The 24,264-nt window shown below is 47.6% G+C and overlaps 2 protein-coding genes and 1 non-coding gene across 3 annotated transcripts in view; 2 read left to right on the top strand and 1 right to left on the bottom strand.

The window, feature by feature from the left end:
• Positions 1-2,876: 2,876 nt before the first annotated feature.
• On the top strand, positions 2,877-3,512 carry LOC122441309 (lysine-rich arabinogalactan protein 19-like). The gene has a single exon (XM_043467691.1). It carries the CDS (start codon positions 2,877-2,879, stop codon positions 3,510-3,512), a length of 636 nt encoding a protein of 211 aa, XP_043323626.1.
• MERTK (MER proto-oncogene, tyrosine kinase) overlaps positions 3,329-24,264 on the top strand; it is a 113,692-nt gene continuing 92,756 nt past the window's right edge. Inside the window, exon 1 of the mRNA XM_043467712.1 lies at positions 3,329-3,648. Coding sequence (XP_043323647.1) covers positions 3,588-3,648 — 61 coding nt within the window. The 5' untranslated portion in view covers positions 3,329-3,587. The remainder of the gene's footprint in view (positions 3,649-24,264) is intronic.
• On the bottom strand, positions 14,682-14,816 carry LOC122442775. Its single transcript, XR_006269763.1, has one exon. It is a non-coding gene; the product is annotated as a small nucleolar RNA SNORA70 (small nucleolar RNA).

Genomic DNA, 24,264 nt, shown 5'->3' with positions numbered 1-24,264 from the left:
CATCACATATCTTTATAATTAGGGCATTAACGTTCAATAACATTCAGATGCATGGCAAGTATGAAATTATAATGGTAGAATCAGAACTTCCCTGGTGGTCAAGGGGTTAAGATACTGTGCTCCCACTGCAGGGGGCATGAGCTCAGTTTCTCCTTGGGGAACTAAGATCCTGCATGCCAGAGGGCACAACCAAAAAAATTAGAAAAAAAATACAGTAGTCAGTAACCTACATTTTAGCTAGTGTTGATGTCTGTGGAAGTTTTAAAACAATGCTGTAAATCCTTTGACACTTCCATCATCAAGAGGTAGGGGTTATGGCCCTTTCCCAGGAGGGTAGGGTTGTGACTGTGTCCACCATCCACCAAGGGAGTCTGGCTTAGTGGAGCCAGGTGACCTCTGAGGCTAGGTTTTGAAAGGCCACACAGCTTCTATCGTGGTCACTGGAAGGAATGGTCACTCTTGGAGCCTAGAGTTTCCTTGCAGGACTTCCAGCTACACCTAGGCCACCGTGGGGAAGCCTCATTTAGGTGGTCTGGTCTGCAGCCCTGGACTTTAGAGTCCTCGCAGTTTAAGTACCAGCTATGTGAGGATCAAGGACTGACCAACTTCTGTAAAGGGCCAGACCAAATGGCTTTGTGGCCTCTGATCTCTGTCACAGCTGTCTGACTCTGCTGTGACAGCACGGGAGCAGCCATGAACAACACACGCCACGTGGCTGTGTTCCAGTAATCCTGATCTGCAAACACAGGCAAAAGGCCCACCAGCGACAGTCTGCTGATCCCTGTTTCAGATGCTTCTAGTCCACAGTCATTGAACCCAATATTTCAGCAGAGATGGAAGAGGTAAGACAACTCATCTTGTGCCCTGTCTAAATCTCTGACCCACAGAATCTGTGAATCTAACACAGCAGCTGTTGTTTACCCATACTGTGTCTGGGTGGTATATCACACAGGAATAGATAACTAGACAGTTTTATACTAGGAAAGCCTACTCATCAACAGTGTATTAAAAAGCAGAGTCATCACTCGGCCAACAAAGGTCCGTATAGTCAGAGGTATGGTTTTTCCAGGAGTCATGTATAAATGTGAGAGTTGGACCATAAAGAAGGCTGAGCGCCAAAGAATTGATGCTTTCAAATTGTGGTGCTGGAGAAGACTCTTGAGAGTCCCTTGGACTGTAAGGAGATGAAACCTGTCAATCCTAAAGGAAATCAACCCTGAATATTCACTGGAATGATGGATGCTGAAGCTGAAGCTCTAATAGCTTGACCACCTGATGTGAAGAGCCAACTCATTGGAAAAGACCCTGATGCTAAGAAAGACTGAAGGCAGGAGAAGAGGGTGGCAGAGGATGAGATGGTTGGATGGCATCACCAACTCAATGGACATAAGTTTGAGCAAACTCCGTGAGATAGTGAAGGACAGGGAAGTCTGGCATGCTGCAGTCCATGGGGTTGCAAAGAGTCGGACATGGCTTAGCGACTGAACAACAACAAAAGCCTCATCAAGAATGTGAGGCATTGCAAAGACTTGAAGGAGGAGAATTAACCAAGAGGGTGTGAGTCCAGCGGAAGAGCATTCCAAGCAGAGGAAACAGTTGGTGCAAAACCCTGGGATGGAAGAGAGTCTGGCGTATATGAGCAGCAGCAAGGACACCACAGGAGAACAGGGCTCTGCTGAGATGCCCTGGTGACCCTGCACATCTCCAGGTAGGTGTGCAGGTGAGGCTTGACTCCAGTTCTACCCAGGTCTTGGGAAATTGTGCCATGACTCCTCCTGGGGCAGGGGGAGGTGAGGCTGGTGGGCAACCGTTGGAGGCATTTTCTTATCCCTATCTCACAGCACGCCTGTTTCTCTTCCTTCTCCAGACTTTCAGCTGGGCACGTGAGTTGGTTTCCACCCCTCCTCCCCATGCCCCCCTCCCCCCGCCCAACCACACAGCAGCAGTCACCTCTGAAAATCAAAGAGCTGCTCGGCTGTACTTTAGAGTTGGCTGCTCATCAGGGGAGCTACCCACTGCTCATGTCCGCCCCTCTGGCTGGGTGTCATCCAGTGGGACTGGGGCTGCCAGTAGCTGACATCATGCTGACTTTGCTGTCAGTTAAGTAACAATGGATCTAAATCCCTTTGGACTGGTTGCCTCCTTACAGCCAAATCTAGCCCACTTGACCAGCCAGACTGGGGTCAGGAACTCTGGACCAGAAAGCAGCATAAATGGAAGTGGAGGAAGGAGATGAGGTCAGAGAGGAGAGGGGACCAGGCATGTATTCCCCTGTAGGCCACAAGGCAGGACTCCGGCTTTCATGAAGAAAGGAAGCGGGAATCACTGTCTGGTTTTGAGCAGAGGAATGGCATTATTGATTCATGTTGTCAAAGGATCACACTAAAATACATTAATTCTAAAGATGTTGCCTTAAAGATAGTAATGTGTGTGGATGCGTGCTGAGTCGCTTCAGTCCTGTCCGACGATTTGTGACCCTATGCGACCCCGTGGACTGTAACCCGCCAGGCTCCTCTGTCCATGGGATTCTCCAGGCAAGAACACTGGGGTGGGTTGCTATGCCCTCCTCCAGGGGATCTTCCCCACCCAGGGATCGAACTCATGTCTCTTACCTCTCCTGCATTGGCACTGCCAGTATGTGTGCATATCTACATATAAAAAAGTCACCCTTTCAGTTATGAGTACAAGTGGCTGACATTTCTTTCACGGTTAACTTTCTCTGCGACTGCCCTCTTGGCCCCGCCACGCTTTAATCGCTGGGGGGGCCGCCTCTTCCCACTTCCTAGGTGTTCATCTCCCTCCACGAGCATCACCTCTTTTGGACTTCACAAGGGGGCACAGCAAAGAGTTCTTCCCGGGAGGCGGTGAGCTCCTAGATGCCAGGACTGTCTCACAGCTTCGGCCCGGGAAGGCGCTCGGCCGGGAGCGGATGGATGTTGCGCTCGGCAGGGAGCGCCGCCAAGGTGGCCTCGGCCTCTGGGAGCGTTGCTGCCTGGGTTTTGTGTCCCGCGATTGCGGGACTGCCTCCGCCTCCAAGCCGCAGGCACCTTAAGCCTGCTGGCAGCCTCGGGCACCCTACGCTCCTCCCCAACTTACTCTCTGTCCCTCCCACCTGCACTTGCCGGACGTCTGAATCCCCGAGAGGCCGGGGGCCCTTTCTCCTGCGCAGACCTCCAGCCACCGCCCCCCCCCCTCCCCTTTACGGTCCTCACCTTCCTCTCCTCGCTTTCAGCCCCCGCACCCCCGCCCAGGTCATCCCAGGCTCAACCCCACCCCGCGGCCCGCCCCTCTCCGCCCCTTGCGTCCAGCCCAGTCCCCTTCCACCCTCTCCGCCGCCCGCCTCTCCCGGCCGCCGTCCCGCCCCCTCGTCTCCCAGACTGGCTGGGTGGGCTCAGACTCGGCCCCCGGCCCGTCCCCCTCCCTCTCTCGCCGCCTTCGACCGCGGCTCCGCTCTGCGCCTTCGGAGCGGGCTGCCCGGGTCTCCGGGACTGGGCTGTTTTAGCGCGCGCTAGGCCGGCGACGCGGCAGGTTCCGGACGTCCATCTGTCCGTCGGTCCAAAGAGACTTTTCAGATCCGCGGTCTCGGGATGGGGCGGACAGTGCTGCTGCTCCTGCCGTGGCTCTTCCTCCCGGAGCTCTGGACGCGAGGTGAGTGCAGGAGGTCGGGGGTTCGCGCCCGGGAGCTCCGGGGAGGGAGCGCGCCGATCGCGGCGTACCCAGCTGCTGGCAAGCTTGCAGACCCCTCCCCGCGCCCCAGAGGTGCCAGGTGCCGAGGTGCAGGGCTCCCGCGTACCCACCGTCCTGGCATCCAGGCTGGGTAGTGGGCGCGCGTCCCGGCGGAGCCGGGGAGGGGTGGGCGCCGAGGGCTTGCAGTGACCGCGGAGAGGGAAGCCGAGCTCGGCCGGTTGCGCTGCAAGTCCTAAAGTTTTCGGCGGAGGGAAATGCGCCAAAAACTTTTCACTGGAAGTGGTTGTGTGGTTGCATCCCAGTTGCTGGAGAGAGTTCTGGCAGCCGCAGGCAGACACCATCTCCACCCCGGGGGACGGGAGACCCGCCGGCTGCGGGAGTTGAGGTCGCAGTCCGGGTGCAGCGATGCCCCGAGTCCAAAGCGCGGTCGGGAGGGACTCGTCGGGCTGCTCCCCCGGGCCTTCAGGGGCTGCATTAGCAGCGACGCCCAGTGAGTGGAACGGGTTAGAAGTTTAACCTCTGAAGTATTTCTTAAGGAAGCTGGAAGAAGCTTAACCAGGCTTTATGGTGAATAAACACACATCAAGCATTTTCCCTTAGCTTAAAGGTTTAGCTTTTATAAAAACCTATTGTGGTCAAAGGTGTTTTTGAAGAGTACCTGGAAACTTCAGTTACACTTAAGCAGTTTACTTCAGAATTTTTCCTGAGAGAATTTCACTGGAAAGCTCAGTTACTCAAATCAGAAATTCTTAAGCAGCTGCACCCTCTTGTTACACATTAAATTACACGTGCAATTTATAATTTGAGGCAATGTAGCAAGCCCCACCTCCCCAAACCCTCAGAAATTCCTCAGCACTTCTGCTAGATCTGTTTTTCATAATCTGTTATATTTTGCTACCAGGGAAGTCTGGCCATAAATAGTCTTGGATGTAGTGAATGTGGTGAAGATTATGGGAAAAGTACCAGAAGCAGTAGTTTTGGGGAAGATTTTTTAAAATGGAGTGTTTTTCTTTTTCTACTTTTTTTTAAGCATTAATAATAATAATAAACCTTCTGTAGCTGATAATCACTTTAAGCAGATAATCACAAAAGTCTGTTAACATCCACCCAGCTGGAAGAATGAAAAGTTTCTCCAATTTTTCTTCTCCTACCTTTTGTTTTCTATCTTGAATGTACCTGTGAGATGTTTGACAGTGTTTCATTTTGTGAACAGTTCAAAGAATGGGATTCTCACTAGCTGAACCAGAGCAGACTTGGTGGTTCAGATGGTGAAGAATGTGCCCACAGTGTGGGAGAGCCGGGTTCCATCCCTGGGTCAGGAAGATCCCCTGGAGAAGGGAATGGCTATCTACTCCTGAATTCTTGCCTGAAGAGTTTCCATGGACAGAGGACCATGGCGGGCTGCAGTCCATGTGGCTGCAAAGAGTCGGACATGACTGAGCAACTAACACTTTCTCACACTCAAGGGTGCTGAAAATGGAAATTGGATTCCTTGTCTAGTTTTAAGATTTTCATATTGCATGTTGTGGTTCTAAGTGGTTTACTCAGCAGACAGCAGAGCCAGGAGAGACAGGGTATGAATGTGTGCATAGACTCTACACTGTAGGGGAATGGGTAATTACAATTTACACATCACTTTGACCCTGAAATCTTCCCTACCCCTTACCCCCACCCCATACACACAAACACCCTCTCACAAAGATAAACACACAGAACTGAAACTGCTGAACCAGGGGCATTTCTGGACTCTGGTTCTTTCTGTTCCGTCTCTGATGGGGGTGCCAGTGAGCAACAAATCAGCAAAGGGTAGCTCTAGAGGCCCAGGAGAAGCTGGAGGATGAAAATACAGAAGTGCATCTTGCTGTGATTTATGGTGGTACTGATGAGCCTATTTGCAGGGCAGCAAAGGAGACAGAGACACAGAGGACGAACTTACGGCCCAGGGCTGGGGGGAGGACCGAGAGGATGAGATGGATGGAGAGAGTAGCATGGAAGCATATACACTACCGCATGTGAAGCAGACAGCCAGTGGGAATTTGCCGTTTGACTCAGGGAACTCAGACTGGGGCTCTGTGACAACCTAGAGGGGTGGGGTGGGGTGGGAGGCAGGGAGGTTCAAGGCGGGGGGGAGATATGTATAGCTATGGCTAATTCCTGTTGATGTATGGCAGAAATCAAACCAATATTGTAAAGCAATTATCCTTCAATTTAAAATAAACTTTAAAAAAATGCAGAAGTGGATAAAAATGAAGGCACTGCAAGGACCTAACCAGTGACGAGACTGTGCATTCGCCTTAACACAACCCTTAGAACTAATTGGGCTTTTTTTCTTTTAATCTCACATTTTTTCCCCCATTATTTATTTGGCTTCATCAAGTCTTAGTTGCAGCATTCGGGATCTTTATTGCCTCACGCAGGATCTTTCGCTGCAGCATATGGACTCTTTAGTTGGGGTCCAGGCCTCGTTGCAGGGAGGCTTGTGGGATCTTAGTTAACCGACCAGGGATCGAACCCAAGTCCCCTGCATTGCAAGGTGGATACCACTGGACCAGCAGGGAAGTCCTTAATTGGGCTTTAAAACTCTTCAGTATTACGGTTTCTCTCCCAAACTGAAGCTGTCACCATATTACAATATACTGTAAACATTATCCCAGAAAGAACTTTAAGCTGTCTAGTTGCTCATGGGCTTTGTATCAATGGACTCAAATGCTTTGGGGGAGGAAGCAGGGCACATTTCAAAAATAAGTAACTTTTCAAAAGTTATTCTGATCTACTTCCTTTGAGTGATGATTCTGTGTGTGTATGTGTGTATGCTCAGTTGCCAGCTGTGTCTGACTCTTTGCAACCCCATGAACTGAAGCTCGTCAGGCTCCTCTGTCCATGGAATTTTCCAGGCAAGAATACTGGAGTGGGTTGCCATTTCCTTCTCCAGGGGATCTTTGACACAGGGATCGAACCTGAGTCTCTTACTCTGGCAGGCAGATTCTTTACTACTGAGCTACTAGGGAAGCCAATGTGATGAATAGAACACTATTATTTTTCAAAATGATAACTATTGTTTCAATCTTATTTTTGAAAATAACTTCCAAGTAATCCTAGGAGCAGGGTCAGTGGGTTGCCAGTCAGAGTTGGTTATAAACAGTGCCAGTGAATTGATAACACCCCACCATGTAGAGAGGCTGAGCCTTGCTTTATACGGGTTCCCCCACCTGGAAATGAACGCATGCCAACCCGCCACTTTCTGAGTAGTGGCCAGAATGAGACCTTGAAGCTGAATTGGACTGGGTTGTCCCCTTGTCGGACATCCTCCGGTGGCCTCCCTTTCGGTACCAAGGTTGGCAAGGACTGGGGTCCTACCTCTCCTCTTTGACTCATTTTCAGTTTCAGTTCTTGCTGCTCCAGCCACAATGGTCTTTTTGGCTCTTTTGCTGTGGAAGTTCCCTCTGGCTGGAATCTTTTCCCGAAGATTTCTGCACGCTAGCTCAGTTGCTCTCCTGAAGAGGCCTTCCCTCACTGCCACCTCTGCTATACTTACGCACACACTCTATTAAACCACTCTACCGCTGTCTGATGGGTTCCTCTGTTTTCCAAGCAGGGTGCTCAGTATCTGCTGTTGCTTAGTCGCTAAGTCGTGTCCTACTCTTGTTGACCCCATGGACTGTAGCCCGCCAGACTCGTCTGTCCATGGGATTTCCTGGCGAGAATACTGAAGTGGATTGCCATTTCCTTCTCCAGGGGATCTCCATGACCCAGGGATCGAACCCTCATCTCCTGTATGGGCAGGTGGATTTTTTAACTACTGAGCCACCAGGGAAGCCTGCTCAGTATCTGCAAAGATCAAGGCCTCTGTGGGTGTTGCTGTGTCTTCCTCCAGCTTCTTTCTCCCTTCTGGCTTTTCCAGAAACAATTGCCGCAGCTCCCATGCCCTTGTGCTTAGGGCTTGGTTGCTAGAAAACAATTTTTCATTTCACTGTTATGCCAAAATGATTTCATTACTAGAAAGGTTACAGTAGATTTGTGGACTGTATTAAGGCCAATAGAGCAAAATTAGCACTTTTTATAGTCTCTTGACTTAAGATAAAATTAAAAGCCAATTTTTCATGTTAAAGATACTGTTTAACAGCTCCTTGCCCAGAGTAGATTGCCTAATTCCCAGGTCACCGTGGCCCCGCGTGTCTTGACTTTGGCATGTTGTTACTAGTTTAATCTTAACTCAAAACACAGGGCTCAGAGTGGGGGGTGGGGGTGGCGGAAATGCATCTCAGCAGGGAGTTAATTATTATAAAAACGTGAAAAAAAAGCGGGTTATTATTAATCCTGTGTGCTTCAAGGGATTGGAATGGAAATGTTAACAGGGGCTGAGTGACCAAATGGGCTGGGCTTCCTGTCCTGCCTGGCTGGCCTCTGGGGAGCCCTGGTGCAGTGACTAACTCTCAGGACCTCAGTTCCCTCACGGGTCTAGTGGAACTCTTCGTTGTTCGTGGAACCACTGGGAGGATAAAGGAGCCAATGTCATGTGGTAAAAGCTCTCAAACTATTAGCCATTGTTACCCATGCTCCCTCCCTTCTGAACTCAAATTTTGTGGTAATTGTTTTTCTTAAACAAAAGGTACTAGGGGAAAAGTTTCTCCTTTTCTCACTGAAATGTGTCCTAAGTTGCAACTTGAAACAGGAGGGCAGATCTGTGGGCCAGCCCCACCTCCACTGGTCATAGCGCTTTGGTGGAGGGCTGTGGGGGGTCCATTCTGGAGCGCAGAATTCCTTGCTCTGTAGGACTGTTTCCTGGTAGTTCTTCGAACAGAACCCACACTTGTTACCTCAGACAAGGCAGGACCTGTCCTGACTGCTCCCCTTCCTGTCCCACCATGACCCTCACTCCTTGAATTCAGGCTTAACTTGGTCCAGGAATAGCTTCCCGCCATGTGCCTCTCAGGAAGGTATAAAAATGAAGTCCAGTTCCTGCTCGGCCTTTCCCACACCACTCTATCTGAAGTGGGTGTGGTTTTGTTTTGGTTACTTTTTTTTTTGGTTGTTTGAGTGTAAACATCCAGATAATTCCTTTCCTTTTTTCCAGATAAAACTAGGTTTGCCAAATGCAGGCTTCCGGTTGCAGTGGCTACAAAATGAAGCTTTGTTTTTAGGCGGTGCTCTTGGCCTGTGTCTGAGTGGGCGCATGCAGGTGGTCTCGTAGCAGATGGACCAGGCAACGAGCCCCAAGTGTACTTCTGGTTTCCAGATGCATCCTGCCTAGTGGCAGGTGTGAGCAAGCCCTCCACGTACCCCAGGAAAAGCCCAGACTCCTCTGCCTCCCATGCTCTGGGCATTTGCTAACCCCTGACCCAGAGGGAACTTGTTCTCTATCTTGTTCCTGGTTCCAGCCCTGCTGCCTCCAGCTAAAATGCTGAAAATGCCACCCGACAGGAAGATCCTGTGGCCCATTTTAGAGAGCAAGAATACTCAGGGTACCTACCAGCCAGCACTTTCTCCCTCCTAGGCCTTAATTTTCTTTGAAGTGAGGCTGTTGAACTGTATGGAAGATTTTTTTTTTTTAATACGGACCATTAAAAAAAATAGTTGTATTTATTTATTTATGACTGTGCTGGGTCTTCCTTCATTGCTGCTCGGGCTTTTTCTCTAATTGCCGTGTGAGTGCGCATGCTAAATCGCTTCAGTCCTGTCCGACTCTGCACCAGCCAGACTCCTCTGTCTACGGAATTCTCCAGGCAAGAATACTGGAGTGGGTTGCCAAGCCCGCCTCCAGGGGATCCCTCCGACCAAGGGGTCGAACTCTCGTCTTTTACATCTCCTACGTTGACAGGCAGCAAGTGGGGGCGACTCTCTAGTTTCGGTGCGCGGGCTTCTCATTGCAGTGGCTTCTCGTTGCAGAGCGTGAGCTCTAGGGTGCATGGGCTTCAGCAGTTATGGCTCCTGGGCTCTAGAGCACAGGCTAAGTAGTTCTGGTGCACGGCTTTAGCAGCTCCTCTGCATGTGGGATCCTCCCAGATCAGGGATGGAACCCGTGTCACTTGCATTGGCAGACGGATTGCTTACCCCTGAACCACCAGGGAAGCCCGGGATATGGACGATTTTTAAAGTCTTACATTCTGTTTTCTGTTGTGGCCTTTTGGCCAAGAGGCATGTGGGATCTTAGTTCCCTCACCAGGGACCAAACCCGCACCCCCTGCGTTGGAAGATGAAGTCTTAACCCCTGGATGATCAGGGAAGTTCCATGGAAGATTCTTAACCACAGCGAAGGCCCAGGTCTTCCCTGGGTTCGTGAGGCCTGGAAGCTTGGCCCCACCAGCTGCTGGGCCAAGCTGCACTCGCGGTCGCCATTCCCACTCTGTCTGAGCCTCTGTGAGCCAGCAGGGTCCGGCGGGCACGGCCTGGCTGCCATGTCAGATCACCTCCTTAGGCCCCAGTGTTTCAAAGCGAAGTGAGGGTGTTATTGCTGTTGTCATTTAGTTGCTAAGTTGTGTCCAGCGCTACTTGTGACCCCATGGACCATAGCCCACCAGGGTCCCCTGTCCATGGGATTTTCTAGGCGAGAATGCTGGAGTGCGTTGCTGTTTCCTTGTCCGAGGGATCTTCCCCACCCAAGAATAGAATCCGAGTCAAGGAAGAATAGTTATGTCTTAAAGAGTTTGTTGAAAATTCAGCACTCCATTCTAAAACATTTTATTTCATCCTTTTGTCCCCAGTCCAGTATTCTTGGGCTTCCTTTGTGGCTCAGCTGGTAAAGAATCTGCCTGTAATGTGGGAGACCTGGATTTGATCCTTGGAATGGGAAGATCCCCTGAAGGGAAAGGCTACCCACTCCAGTATTCTGGCCTGGAAAATTCCATAGACTGTATAGTCCATGGGGTCACAAAGAGTCGGACACGACTGAGCGACTTTCACTACACTCACTTGTCCATTTCATCCACCGTTAGTTCATCTTTCACTTAATGGTAAAATGGATTTTCCAGGAGTCTTGGGGGATGGCAGGGGTACGGGAAGGAGCAGGGCAGAGGGGAGAGGGAGAAAAAGAGAGAGGAGACATGTTGACTTTATGTTTGGACTGAGATCATAGATACACGAGAAGTTTTACACTGAAAGCTAAGCAAGCATGTTGGAGTGACTTAGGCTTAGAGAAAAACCATTGCATTTCATAATCACAACGCATAGGTGTTTGTGGCAGCAGATTTTATGCTTGTGTGTTTCTCCCTGTCATCAGACATTAATGGGGTCTTCTGGATTTTTCCCAGTCAGGCCCTTCATAGGTGTTGTCTAGCTTCTGGGGAGTCAAGCAAGGCCCCGGCAATATCTGATCATCACTGGTTAGAGCTTTGCCCCAGCTCTCTCTGGGATGGGGCCCATCCGCAGAATTTAGGTCTCAGGCTGGAACTTGAGGATCAGGCAAATGCTGTCTGACAGGTCCCTTTTCCTTATAACCTGCTTTTGGGTTCAGGGATTGGAGGTGGGGGGCTGACGGCTCCAGTTATGTCAGCATTCAGAGCCAGTGGACGTCTTAGAATTTGCTTAGCTCTGGTCCTTCCTCTCCTTGGACATACAAAGGAAAGCCTTGTTTATTTTGGAGAAGGGATTGTTTTGCTATTGTAAGCCACAGGGCTTTCAAAGCTGCTCATAAAAGACCGACCTCACTATCGTTGTCGAAAATGATCTTTTCTACAAGTAAGAACAAGCTGTCTTCATGGAGAATATTAGAGCATAAACTCAAACTTGCTGAAAGTACTTTTCTGTCCCCGGTGCTGCGTAGTGAATGCGCAGTGAGGTGATGAATATTCATGGCCTCCCAAGGGTGGCCTGTTTTCCACTCGGCACAGTTCAGGGCAGGCTGCCTCCACACAGGAAGTGAAAGCACCCTTTGAGGCTCTTTTTTCTTTTTTTTTTAAATTCGGGCACATGATTTGAAGATTTGTTGATGAAAACAAGGTTCTTTGAAAGTTTGAGGACAAAGGAAAAAGGAAGCTCTTAGACTTTAGCAGGAAATCTACAGCATTAGGTTAAAAAAAAACCCACTTGGAGAGTCTGAACATGTAAGCCCTCAGCCCAGTTGCAACGTGCAGGGATAGTCATGTTGCAGAAACTGCATGTCTCCGCTGATCACATAGGGGGCAGATAGGTGATTCTGGGATCTCTTCTGGGCAGGAAACGGATTGCATCTGAGAGATGTGGGCTGGAACAGTTTCTCTCCTTGGGAGTCAGACATAGGGCCTGCATGAGTATGGTCCCCCAAGCCACCGACCCCAGCCCTGTGCCTGACTCTGGCTATCAGTGTCTGCAGCCTAGAAATGGGGCCTGAGGCAGTGTAGGGTGTCCCTTAAAAATGAGGCATGGGACTTCCCTGGCAGTCCAGTGGTTAAGACTCGATGCTTCCAATGTGAGGGGCACCGGTTTGATCCCTGGTCAGGAAACTAAAGATCCTGCATGCCTTGAGGCATGGCCAAAACCTAACTAGCTAAATAAACTAATAATACAGTCTTCACAATTCCCCGGTGCTCCGGTGGTTAGGACTCAGCACTTTCACTGCCATGGGCCTCGGTCAAAAAATAAATGAAGTCTGGGGAAAAAAAAGAGTCCTGCCTGTGTGGCTTCTTTTCTCTGGGCAGCTGCCATTCCCTGCGGCCCTTGCTGGCTGTGTCCCCATGATCTACCCTCCTCTCCCCACCCCCACCTCCAGTTCTATCTGGGGCAGTAGAAGAGTCTGGAAACACAGAGGTGTATTTCTGAGGATCCTGGACGTGCTCAAAATCCTTCAAGCTAGGCTTCAGCAGTACTTAAATTAAGAACTTCCAGATGTACAAGCTGGGTTTAGAAAAGGCAGAGGAACCAGAGATCAAATTGCCAACATTCATTGGGTCATAGAGAAAGCAAAGGAATTCCAGAAAAACATCTGTTTCTGTTTCATTAATTACTTGAAAGCCTTTGATTTCGTGGATCACATAAAGCTGTAACATTCTTAAAGAGGTGGGATTACCAGATCACCTTACCTGCCTGCTGAGAAACCTCTATGCAGATCAAGAAGCGAGAGTTAGAACCTGACATGGAAAGAACTACGTCAAGGCTGTATGTTGTCACCCTGCTTATGTAACTTGTATGCAGAGTACATCATTCGAAATGCCAGGCTGAATGACACACAAGCTGGAATCAAGATTTCCGGAAGAAAGATCAACAACCTCAGATATGCATATGACACCACTCTAATGGCAGAAAGCGAAGAGGAACTAAAGAGCCTCTTGATGAGGGTAAAAGAGGAGAGTGAAAAAGCTGGCTTAAAACTCAACATTCAAAAAACGAAGATCATGGCATCTGATCCCATCACTAAATGGCAAATGGAAGGGGAAAAAGTGGAAGGAGTGACATATTTTCTCTTGGGCTTTGAAATCAATGTAGATGGTGACTGCAGCCATGAAATTAGGAGATTCTTGCTTCTTGGAAAGAAAGCTATGACAAATCGAGACAGCGTATTAAAAAGCAAAGACATCACTTTTACTGAAAAAGATCCATATAGTCAAAGGTATGGTCTTTCCAGTAACCATGTATGGATGTGAGAGTTGAACCATAAAGAAGGCTGAGCACTGAAGAATTGATGCTTTCAAATTGTTGGCCTGAAGAAGACTCTTGAGAGTCCTTGGACAGCAAGCAGATTAAACTGGTCAATCCTAAAGGAAATCAACCCTGAAGATTCAAAGGAAGGACTGATGCTGAAGCAGAAGCTCCAATACTTTGGCCTCCTGATGCAAACAGCAGACTCATTGGAAAAGATCCTGATGCTGGGAAAGAGTGAAAGCAAAAGAAGAGGATGGCAGAGGCTGAGATGATTGTTGGATGGCCTCACCAGTTCAATGGATATGAACTTGGGCCAACTCCAGAAGATAGTGAGGGACAGGGAGCCTGGTGGTGCTACAGTCCATGGGGTCACAAAGAGTCGAACACGACTTAAAGATGGAATAACAACAGTGTGTGGAATTGATGTTAATTCTTCTTTAAGCATTTGGTGTAATTCTCCAGTGAAATTCTTTGGGCCTGGAAATTTGTTTTGTGGGTGTTCTTTAAATTATAAATTCAATTTCCTTACCTGGTGCTATTCAAATTATCTGTTTCATATTGAGCGAGTTGTGGTTCAGTTCAGTTCAGTTGCTCAGTCGTGTCTGACTCTTTGCAACCCCAGGGACTGCAGCACACCAGGCCTCCATGTCCATCACCAACTCCCAGAGTTTACTCAAACTCATGTCCATTGAGTCAGTGATGCCATCCAACCATCTCATCCTATGTTGGCCCCTTCTCCTCCTGCCCTCAATCTTTCCCAGCATCAGAGTCTTTGCAATTGAGTCAGTTCCTCGCATCAGGTGGCCAAAGTATTGGAGTTTCAGCTTCAGCATCAGTCCTTCCAATGAATATTCAGGACTGATTTCCTTTAGGATGGACTGGTTGGATCTCCTTGCAGTCCAAGGGACTTGTGAGTTGTGGTAGTTTGTGTTTTTTGAGGAATTGGTCCATTTCCTCTATGTTGTTGAATTTGTATGTAGAGTTGTTCATAGTGTTTAGTTATCATTATTATGATTTTTACGGTTTTTTGACAGGAAAGTAGGATTTATTGGTGGGTATGAGTAAGGAGGGGACAGTGCCAAGGCTCTCCTGAGTGCAGAGCCTACCATTTGTCCAGGGGCCATGATTACGATGTATTTAACCACACAGCTATCTGGGATGAGCTGCTTTTCTGTCACTGTGTCTTCAAATTCATCTATATTAAACTTGGTAAATCCCCACATCTTGGAGATGTGGATCTTCTGGCAGCCTGGGAACTTGAACTTGTCCCTGTGAAGGGCCACAGTCACATGTTCTTTTTTCTGCAACTTGTGGGTGGACATTATGACTTGGCCAACGTGGACTCTGGCCACTGTGCCCTGGGGCTTTCTAGAGGCCCTGCATATACTTGTCTGGAGCCTAGATTGGGGACAGCATACTAGACATGAATGTCCACTGGAAAAGGCTGTCTGCAGGGTCTGTTAGAGCAACCCATACAGGCAGCAGGCTGCAAAAACTATGGAGGAGGCTGCTGTTTGCAGCTATTGCACTCTAGACTCCCCCGGGAAAGGCGCACAGTGGGCTTCAGTTCAGTTCAGTTCAGTCACTCAGTCGTGTCCGACTCTTTGCGACCTCATGAATCGCAGCATGACAGGCCTCCCTGTCCATCACCAACTCCTGGAGTTCACCCAAACCCATGTCCATTGAGTTGGTGATGCCATCCAACCATCTCATCCTTTGTCGTCCCCTTCTCCTCCTGCCCTCAATCTTTCCCAGCATCAGGGTCTTTTCCAATGAGTCAGCTCTTCGCATGAGGTGGCCAAAGTATTGGAGTTTCAGCCTCAGCATCAGTCCTTCCAATGAACACCCAGGACTGATCTCTTTAGGATGGACTGTTTGGATCTCCTTGCAGTCCAAGGGACTCTCAAGAGTCTTCTCCAACACCATAGCTCAAAAGCATCAATTCTTCAGTGCTCAGTTTTCTTTATAGTCTAACTCTCACATCCATACATGATCACTGGAAAAACCATAGCCTTGTCTAGATGGACCTTTGTTGGCAGAGTAATGTCTCTGCTTTTCAATATGCTGTCTAGGTTGGTCATAACTTTCCTTCCAGGGAGTAAGCATCTTTTAATTTCATGGCTGCAATCACCATCTGCAGTGGTTTTGGAGCCCAGAAAAATAAAGTCAGCCACTGTTTCCACTGTTTCCCCATCTATTTGCCATGAAGTGATGGGACTGGATGCCATGATCTTAGTTTTCTGAATGTTAAGCTTTTTTTTTTTTTTTTGAATGTTGAGTTTTAAGCCAACTTTTTCACTCTCCTCTTTCACTTTCATTAAGAGGCTCTTTAGTTCTTCGCTTTCTGCCAGAAGGGTGGTGTCATCTGCATATCTGAGGTTATTGATTAAGTCCCTTTAGCTCCCCCATTTAAGCATAATTATCTTAAATATTTCTTCATCATATATAAAATCACATCAGACAGTGTTGCAGACAGTGTTACTGGTTCTTCAACCGTCAGACATAGTTTGGAAAAATTAAAGAGTAGAAATTCTATTGTATTGATCAATATTTTTGTTTTCTATGTTTTTTTCCTTCCTCCTAATGATTTAGGCTTTATTTTTTTTTTTTATTGTTTCCTTTCTGTTTGGAGAATTTCGTTTAGCTATTCTTTCAGAGTAGGTCTGCTGATGACAAATTCTCTTAGTTTTCCTTAGTATGAAAATATTTTGGTTTTCCTTTCATTCCAGAAGAATTCTGAGTTGACATTCCTTCTCTCTTATCACTTAGGAAAACGTGCCACTTCCTTCTAGAAATTCACTGTCATTTGAATTGGTTTCCCCTGTAAGTAAGGTATCGTCTCTCTTAGTGCTTTAAAAATGCTTTTTTTTTTTTGTCTTTAGAATTCAGAAGTTTGACTATAATGTATCTTGGTGTGGATATTTTTTGAGTTTATCTTATTTTGGTTTCATTCATATGTGTATTTTGTAGGTTTATATCTTTTTTCATATTTGGGAAGTTATCAGCCATTATTTCTCCAAGTGCTTTTTCAGCCTTGCCCTCTTTGTCTTTTCCTTCCAGAACTCTGATGATACAAATGTTAGCTCTTCAGTAATAGTCCTACAGGCTGCAGAGACTCTGCTCATTTTTTATGTTGTTCAGATTGGATAATTTCCTATTGCTCTATCTTCTGGTTCACTTATTCTTTCCTCTGACCCTTCATTCTGCTGTTGAGTCCATCCACTGAGTTTTCTATTTTGATTATTGTATCTTTTAGTTCAAAAATTCCCATTTGTTTCTCTTCTCACTCTTCTATTTCTTTACTGAGACTTTATATAAAGTATTTGCTAAAAGGCTTCCTGTTTTATTCATGAATTTCATATTCATTGAAGTATTTTTTAAATATCTCTTTAACTGCACCAGGCCTTAGTTGTGGCATGCAGGATCTTCAGTCTTTGTTGTGGCATGTGGGTTGTTTATTTGTGACATGTGGGATCTTTCAGTTACCGTATGAGAACTCCTAGTTGTGGCATATGGGATCTAGTTCCCCAACTAGGGATTGAACTCAGGCACATCACATTGGAAGTCGGAGTCTTAGCCACAGGACCACCAGGGAAGTCCCTCATCGAAATATTTTTATGATTCCTTCTTTAAAAGCTTTTTCCAATAACTCCATGTTATCTTGGTTTTTGTATTTCATTCAGTTTGAGATAGAATTTTTTTTTTTTATTGAAACCTAGACATTGAGAGTATTATGTGACTGACTCTTATTTGCCTTTTGTTTCATGTAGTTTCCTTTGAACTGCTGTGGGGGTAGAATTCTACATTCCCCAGTGGGTAGCCTTTCCCTTCTCCAGGGGATCTCTCCAACCCAGGGTCGAACCCAGGTCTCCCACATTGCAGGAGGATTCTTTACCAGCTGAGTTATGAGGAAAGCCCTGAGTTCCCCACTCAACCTCCATTGACATCTAAGGGTGGGATGTTTTTGCCAGTCAGAGGTAGGGTGGCAGCTCTGGCTGGGGAAAGGGTAGGAGTGTCTGGTTACTTTACGACAGTTCCCACCTGATCGCCACTGACCCTAGAGGAGTAGTGAAATCTCTGACTCCCTACTGGGTCTCCTCTCACACCACCCTGCTGGGGACAAGGAGAGATGCCTTATTCATGCCATGTGGAAATAAAAGTCTAGGCATCCCATATGGGCTTTACTAACACCAGCCAGTGGGGGGACAATGCCACCTCTCTTCTTGGCCTTCTCTGGTACCACCCAGTGGAGCATTTGTGGCACCTCTTTATAGCCTGGTCAGGGTTCAAGTCTGGGTTGCCCACTTGACCTTTGCTGGCATGGGTGGGGATGGGGCCATGGCTTTTTCTGGATTGTTTGCCTGGAGAAGAGCAGTTTGCTGTTTAAAAGCCTTCTGTCTTGCCTTGCCCGGCTGCCCTTTCCTAGTCCTTTGATTGGAGGTAACAGGCTTTTATTGTTGTCTTTTGTCTTTGCCTGTTAGCATTTCCAAATCTGGGATACCCCGAACAAGAGGAGACTCGGGGAATTCATCACCATGTTGTTCTTAGGTCCCCAGGACCCCAGTCAGACTACCGTCTCTCCACTCTTCAGAGTTTTTAAAAAAGTTCCTTTTATATGTAATACCCTGTGTTTTCAGGTATACTTGGTGCAAGAAGTAGGGAAAGATCCATTTACTCTGCCTTGGGAGGGAATTCTTTGCCCTCTTGTCACTTGGGAAGGTTATGGACAAACAGTGCTGTCTAAGGTATTTGGTCCTTAGAGATGGTGACCTTTTTTTTAATGATTCATTTATTCATTTAATCGTTGGTTGTGCTGGGTCTTCGTTGCTACACTTGGGCTTTCTCTAGTTGTGGCGAGCAGGGGCCACTCTTCATTGTGGTGGCTTCTCCGCTTGTGGAGCACGGCCTGTAGGCACACGGGCTTCAGCAGGTGCAGCTCCTGGGTGCCTTAGTTGCCATGCAGCACGTGGGATCTTCCCAGGTCAGGGATCAAACCCATGTCCCCTTCATTGGCAGGCGGATTCTTAACCTCTGGGCCACCAGGGAAGTCTGAGATGGTCACATTTTAAAAGGAAATGTTTCTTCCTGAAAAGAATGGCTAAAATGAATAGGATTTCAAGTATTAGTGGGCTGGAGGATGTGTATTGCAGGTGGCAAGACAGAAGAGTTAACCTTGGGGACAGAGCATCTCTCCTGGGTCTTGTGAAAGCCACAGCTGGCCCTTGCAGAGAGCCAGCCCCAGACACGGGGCCAAGCTTCACAACCCTTGCCAGAAAGTGTCCCCTCAGACACTTGGTGTGCTGCCAAAGGGGAAAGAGAAGGAAAACCACCCTTGGTTGGGTAAACATATATTCCTGCTTCCCTGCCAGAGGCTGAACAAGCCAAGTCAGCGTCATCGGTTCTATGTGTCCGCCTGTGGAAGTCCAGGCACGACTCTCTGTGCCTTGGAAACAAAGCAGATCAGATGTTTCAGGTGACCGCTCACCTCCTCAGTGGTCTCTGGCTGCCGAGAGAAGCAGGCATTACACACCTTCCTTCACAGCCCAGGAGAGTGAGTCCCAGAAGGACACGTGACTGGGGAAGGGAATTTCTGGTGGTCCAGTGGTTAAGACTCTGGACTTCCAATGTGAGGGATGCAGGTTCAATCTCAGGACAAAGAACTATTAATAAGGTCCCACATGCCTCTGAGGTGTGGCCAGAACAAGAAAGGACAAGTGATTGGCACAGGGTCATCTCTCTTCTGAGTGGCTGAGCCAGAACTGAACTCTGGTACCATAGGCCTGTTCATCCCAGGCTCCCAAGCCACAATGCATTTAAAACATCAGGGTTCCCAGGCAGGAGCCCCCACCCCCCACCCCACCCCACCCAGATGGTTTGGGCCACCAGATGGATCCATTCCCTAATACCCTAGGAATTAGGTCTGACCCCAATTCCTCTAGAATCACTAGAGGAGATTTTTAAAAATCTCAATACCTAAGCTGTACTGCTGGCCAATAAATTCAACCTCTGGGTGAAACACAGGCATCAGAGTTTTAAAAGCTTCCCTGGAGATCCTGACATTCTGCTGGTTTTGAGAGCATGGTGGGGAGTTAGGAGATGATGTGAAGATTCGCAGTCTGAGTCTGGAGCTCTGGTTTTCTGGGTGCATTAGTGCTCAACTATCAGAAAGGACTGGACTTCCCAGGTGGCTCAGTGGTAAAGAATTCACCTACCAATGCAGGAGACACAGGTTCAATCCCTGGGTGGTGCAGATCCCCTGGAGAAGGAGATGGCAACCCACTCCAGCATTCTTGCTTGGAGAATCCCATGGATGGAGGAGCCTAGCGGGCTACAGTCCATGGGGCAGCAAAGAGTCGGACACGACTGAGCGACTGAGCACGCAAGCAACAGAAAGGACTAGGGGGTCACAGTCTGCTGGGAAAGGTGCCTTTGCAAAGCACTTCTATTGAGAAAAAGTCAAATGCTCAAATCAGAAAATGGGTGCAGGCAGAAGGGGTGATGGGGGGCCATAAAGCCCTTCAGGGTTCTTGCAGCTTCTGCGGCTGAAGTGTGTGCACAAGGTTCTTCTTGGAAGGAGAGCTGTGAGCAGTCCTGAAGAGAGATCTTAGTTCCCAGTCCAGGAATTAAACCTGGGTAACCTGGAAAACCAAGAGCCCTCGCCCCTACACCACCAGGGGCTAGAAGGAAAGTGGCCTGGGTTCTTGACCCTGTTTGAAAGCAAGAATGTTTCAAGGAGGCAAAAACTGCAAAACAGACACAAAGTTTATTATTAGAGACACAGTACAATGTATGGGAGAGAATGACTGTGAGGGAAACTGGGTCTTGTTCTGTCAGTCTTTCCCATCAGGAAGCTTCCATAAGCCTCTTATCCTTCTCTGTCAGAGGGCAGATAGAATAAAAACCACAGTCACAGAAAACAAATCAAACTGATCGCATGGACCACAGCCTTGTCTAACTCAGTGAAACTATGAGCAATGCTGTGTAGGGCCACCCAAGATGGACAGGTCATGGTGAAGAGTTCTGACAAAATGTGGTCCACTGGAGAAGGGAATGGAAAACCACTTCAGTATTCTTGCCTTGAGAATGAAAAGGCAAAAAGATATGACACTGAAAGATGAACTCCCCAGTTTGGTAGGTGCCCAATATGCCCCTGGAGAAGAGTGGACAAATAACTCCAGAAAGAATGAAGAGATGGAACCAAAGTGAAAGCAACACCCAGTTGTGGATGTGACTGGTGATGGAAGTAAAGTCCAATGCTGTAAAGATCAGTATTGCATAGGAACCTGGAATGTTAGGCCCATGAATCAAGGCAAATTGGAAGTGGTCAAACAGGAGATGGCAAGAGTGAACATCAACAGTCTAGGAATCAATGAAATAAAATGGACTGGAATGGGTGAATTTAACTCAGATGACCATTATATCTGCTATTGCGAGCAAGAATCCCTTAGAAGAAATGGAGTAGCCATCATGGTCAACAAAAGAGTCCGAAATGCAGTACTTGGGAGCAATCTCAAAAATGACAGAATGATCTCTGTTCGTTTCCAAGGTAAACCATTCAGCATCACAGTAACCCAAGTAATGCCCTGACCAGTAACGCTGAAGAAGCTGAAGTTAAACAGTTCTATGAAGACCTATCAGACCTTCTAGAACTAACACCCCAAAAAGATGTCCTTTTCACCATAGGGGACTGGAATGCAAAAGTAGAAAGTCAAGAGATACCTGGAGTAACAGGCAAATTTGACCTTGGAGTACAGAATGAAGCAGGGCAAAGGCTAACACAGTTTTGCCAAGACAATGCACTGGTCATAGCAAACACCGTCTTCCAACAACACAAGAGAAGACTCTACACATGGACATCACCAGATGGTCAACACCGAAATCAGGTTGACTATATTCTTTGCAGCCAAAGATGGAGAAGCTCTATACAGTCAGCAAAAACAAGACCGGGAGCTGACTGTGGCTCAGATCATGAACTCCTTATTGTCAGAAACAGACTTAAATTGAAGAAAGTAGGGAAAACCACTAGACCATTCAGGTATGACCTAAATCAAATCCCTTATGATTATACAGTGAAAGTGAGAAATAGATTCAAGGGATTAGATCTGATACACAGAGTGCCTGAAGAACTATGGACGGAGCTTCGTGACATTGTACGGGAGGCAGTGATCAAGACCATCCCCAAGAAAAAGAAATGCAAAAGGCAAAATGGTTGTCTGAGGAGGCTTTACAAATAACTGAGAAAAGAAGAGAAGTGAAAGGCAGGGGATGAAAGCAACGATATACACATTTGAATGCAGAGTTTCAAAGAATAGCAAGGAATAAGAAATAACAAAGAATAAGAAAACCTTCCTCAGTGATCAATGCAAAGAAATAGAGGAAGACAATAGAGTGGGAAAGACTAGAGATCTCTTCAAGAAAATTAGAGATACCAAAGGAACATTTCATGCAAAGATGGGCTCAATAAAGGACAGAAATGGTATGGGCCTAACAGAAGCAGAAGATATTAAGAAGAGGTGGCAAGAATACCAGTTCAGTGACTGAACTGAACTGACATTATATAGGAGAGCACACAGAGAAATGGTTTATTTATGTCAGAGGCAAGGCAGGGATCCACCTGGGAGGAATGTGGGTGTCCTGAGTGAGCAGGCGCACAGCAAGGAGGCGACGTAAATCACTTATACAGGACAGTCCCTCTAGGTCTTCATTTACCTTTGGCCAATTATCTTTTTTCTTTCTTCACACCTGACTGGTCCGTTCAGTTCAGTCACTCAGTCATGTCCAATTCTTTGCGACCCCATGGACTGCAGCACACCACACTTCCCTGTCCATCACCAACTCCCAGGGTTTACTCAAACTCATGACCATTGAGTCAGTGATGCCATCCAACCATCTCATCTGTCATCCCCTTCTCCTCCCACCTTCAATCTTTCCAAGCATCAGAGTCTTTTCAGATGTGTCAGTTTTTCACATCAGATGGCCAAAGTATTGGAGTTTCATCTTCAGCATCAGTCCTTCCAATGAATATTCAGGAATGATTTCCTTTAGGTTGGAGTGGTTGGATCTCCTTGCAGTCTGAGGGACTCTCAAGAGTCTTCTCCAACACCACAGTTCAAAAACATGAATTCTTAGGTGCTCAGCTTTCTTTATAGTCCAACTCTCACATCCACACATGACTACTGGAAAAACAATAGCCTTGATTAGATGGACCGTTGTTGGCAAAGTAATGTCTCTGCTTTTTAATATGCTCTCTAGGTTGGTCATAACTTTTCTCCCAAAGAGCAAACGTCGTTTCATTTCATGGCCACAGTCACCATCTGCAGTGATTTTGGAGCCCCTCAAAATGAAGTCTGTCACTGTTTCCACTGTTTCCCCATCTATTTGCCATGAAGTGAGGGAACCGGATTCTGTGATCTTTGTTTTCTGAATGTTGAGCTTTAAGCCAACTTTTCCACTCTCTTCTTTCACTTTCAAGAGGCTCTTTAGTTCTTTACTTTCTGCCATAAAGTTGGTATCACATGTGTATCTGAGGTTACTGATATTTCCCCTGGCAATCTTGACTCCAGCTTGTGCTTCATCCAGCCCAGAGTTTCTCATGCTGTACTCTGCATATAAGTTAAATAAGCAGGGTGACAATATACAGCCTTGATGTACTCCTTTCCCAATTTGGAACCAGTCTGTTGTTCCATGTCCAGTCCTGGTCCATGGATCCTCCCCAAAATGTGTGTGCAGCTTTTTTCTAAGATGGATCCCACCACAGAGGCCTATGAGTGTATGTCCACACTTATTATGGGGTGGGGTCAGCTCCCTTTTCAATCCCCAAGAAGCTTTCCTGCACATGTGAAGACAGGAAAGTCTTTTTGACCTCTGGAGTGGACACCTTATCTCTTTTTTTAGCAGAGCTCAGCTTTTGCCTCTAGCCTTGTCCTTGGCGTGTCTGAGTGAGCACAGAGGAGGCTCAGTTTTACTCCACTTGACAAACACCAGGTGTCCAGCCCGGAGGCCCACCGTCTCCTACCGCGCCTCCACAGTTTTTATTGAGTCAGTGTATTGGGGAGACCAACGGAAGTAGAGTCACCCTGATAATCGTGGGTTTGGCTCTGAGACCCGAGCCCTTGCACTCCCTCAGGTCAGGGCTCAGAGAGGGTAGGTAGCTGGCTTAGTGTGTTGGGATCCTTGTTTGCCCCTTCACACCCCCTCCTCACTCTGCTCTCTGCCCTAGGAGGCCAATCTATGGGGGCGGGGGTGAAAATGAACTCCCTGGACAGTGGCTCCAGCCAGTGTGTGCTGAAAGAGACTAAGGTTTATTTATTTAACTAAGTATAAACTGCATAGGCATGTTTGTCTGAAGTTCAAGTGAAACTGGGGCATGGTGCTTATTAATCTGGCAACCATCCCGACCCTCTCCCCCAACCCCACCTCCAGCCCATGTACAAAATCTGACCCGCCAACACTGTGTTTTATACCAGCCCCACTTTCTTCTCTCTGTGCAGGTCTCAGTTCACTGGCGTCTCTGCTTTTTTTCTGCTGAAGCTGTGACCCCTCTAGGCACATGCAACCTACCAATTATTCCTCTTTCTTTCCGGTAAAGCCCCTGCTAGGGCCCCCTCCCTCAGGTCAGCTCGTGGTTTCTGCCTGCAGACTTTTGCTGCACTGTTAAATTTTCTCTAAGTGGCGGAGTGCTCATGTTTACCATTTATAGGTTGGTAGCAATCAGGTCAAGTGATTTCAGGTTGAAAGGTTTTTGAAAAAATGTCCTCTTATTCATTCTCTTTATCAACTGAGACTCCTGTTTTCATAAAGTGACTTGATACTAAGTAGAAAGTTTTTGCTTGTTCTGGGTTTGGCCGCGGCCAGCTTTGGGGAATAAGAGGATCAGTTTTTAACCAAGTGACAGGGAAGCCCCTCAGGGACACGATTCAAACATCAGCCAGGGAGGGGGCACACGTGGAAGGACTGTCCTCTGGTCCGCATGCAGCCCTTTCCCCTGGGGAGGGGGGACCGTGGGCTGTGACAACAGAGGGGGAC

Source organism: Cervus canadensis, chromosome 5 (genome assembly GCF_019320065.1).
Source record: "Cervus canadensis isolate Bull #8, Minnesota chromosome 5, ASM1932006v1, whole genome shotgun sequence".
NCBI lineage: Eukaryota > Metazoa > Chordata > Mammalia > Artiodactyla > Cervidae > Cervus > Cervus canadensis.
This window is presented reverse-complemented; position numbering and strand designations above follow the sequence as displayed.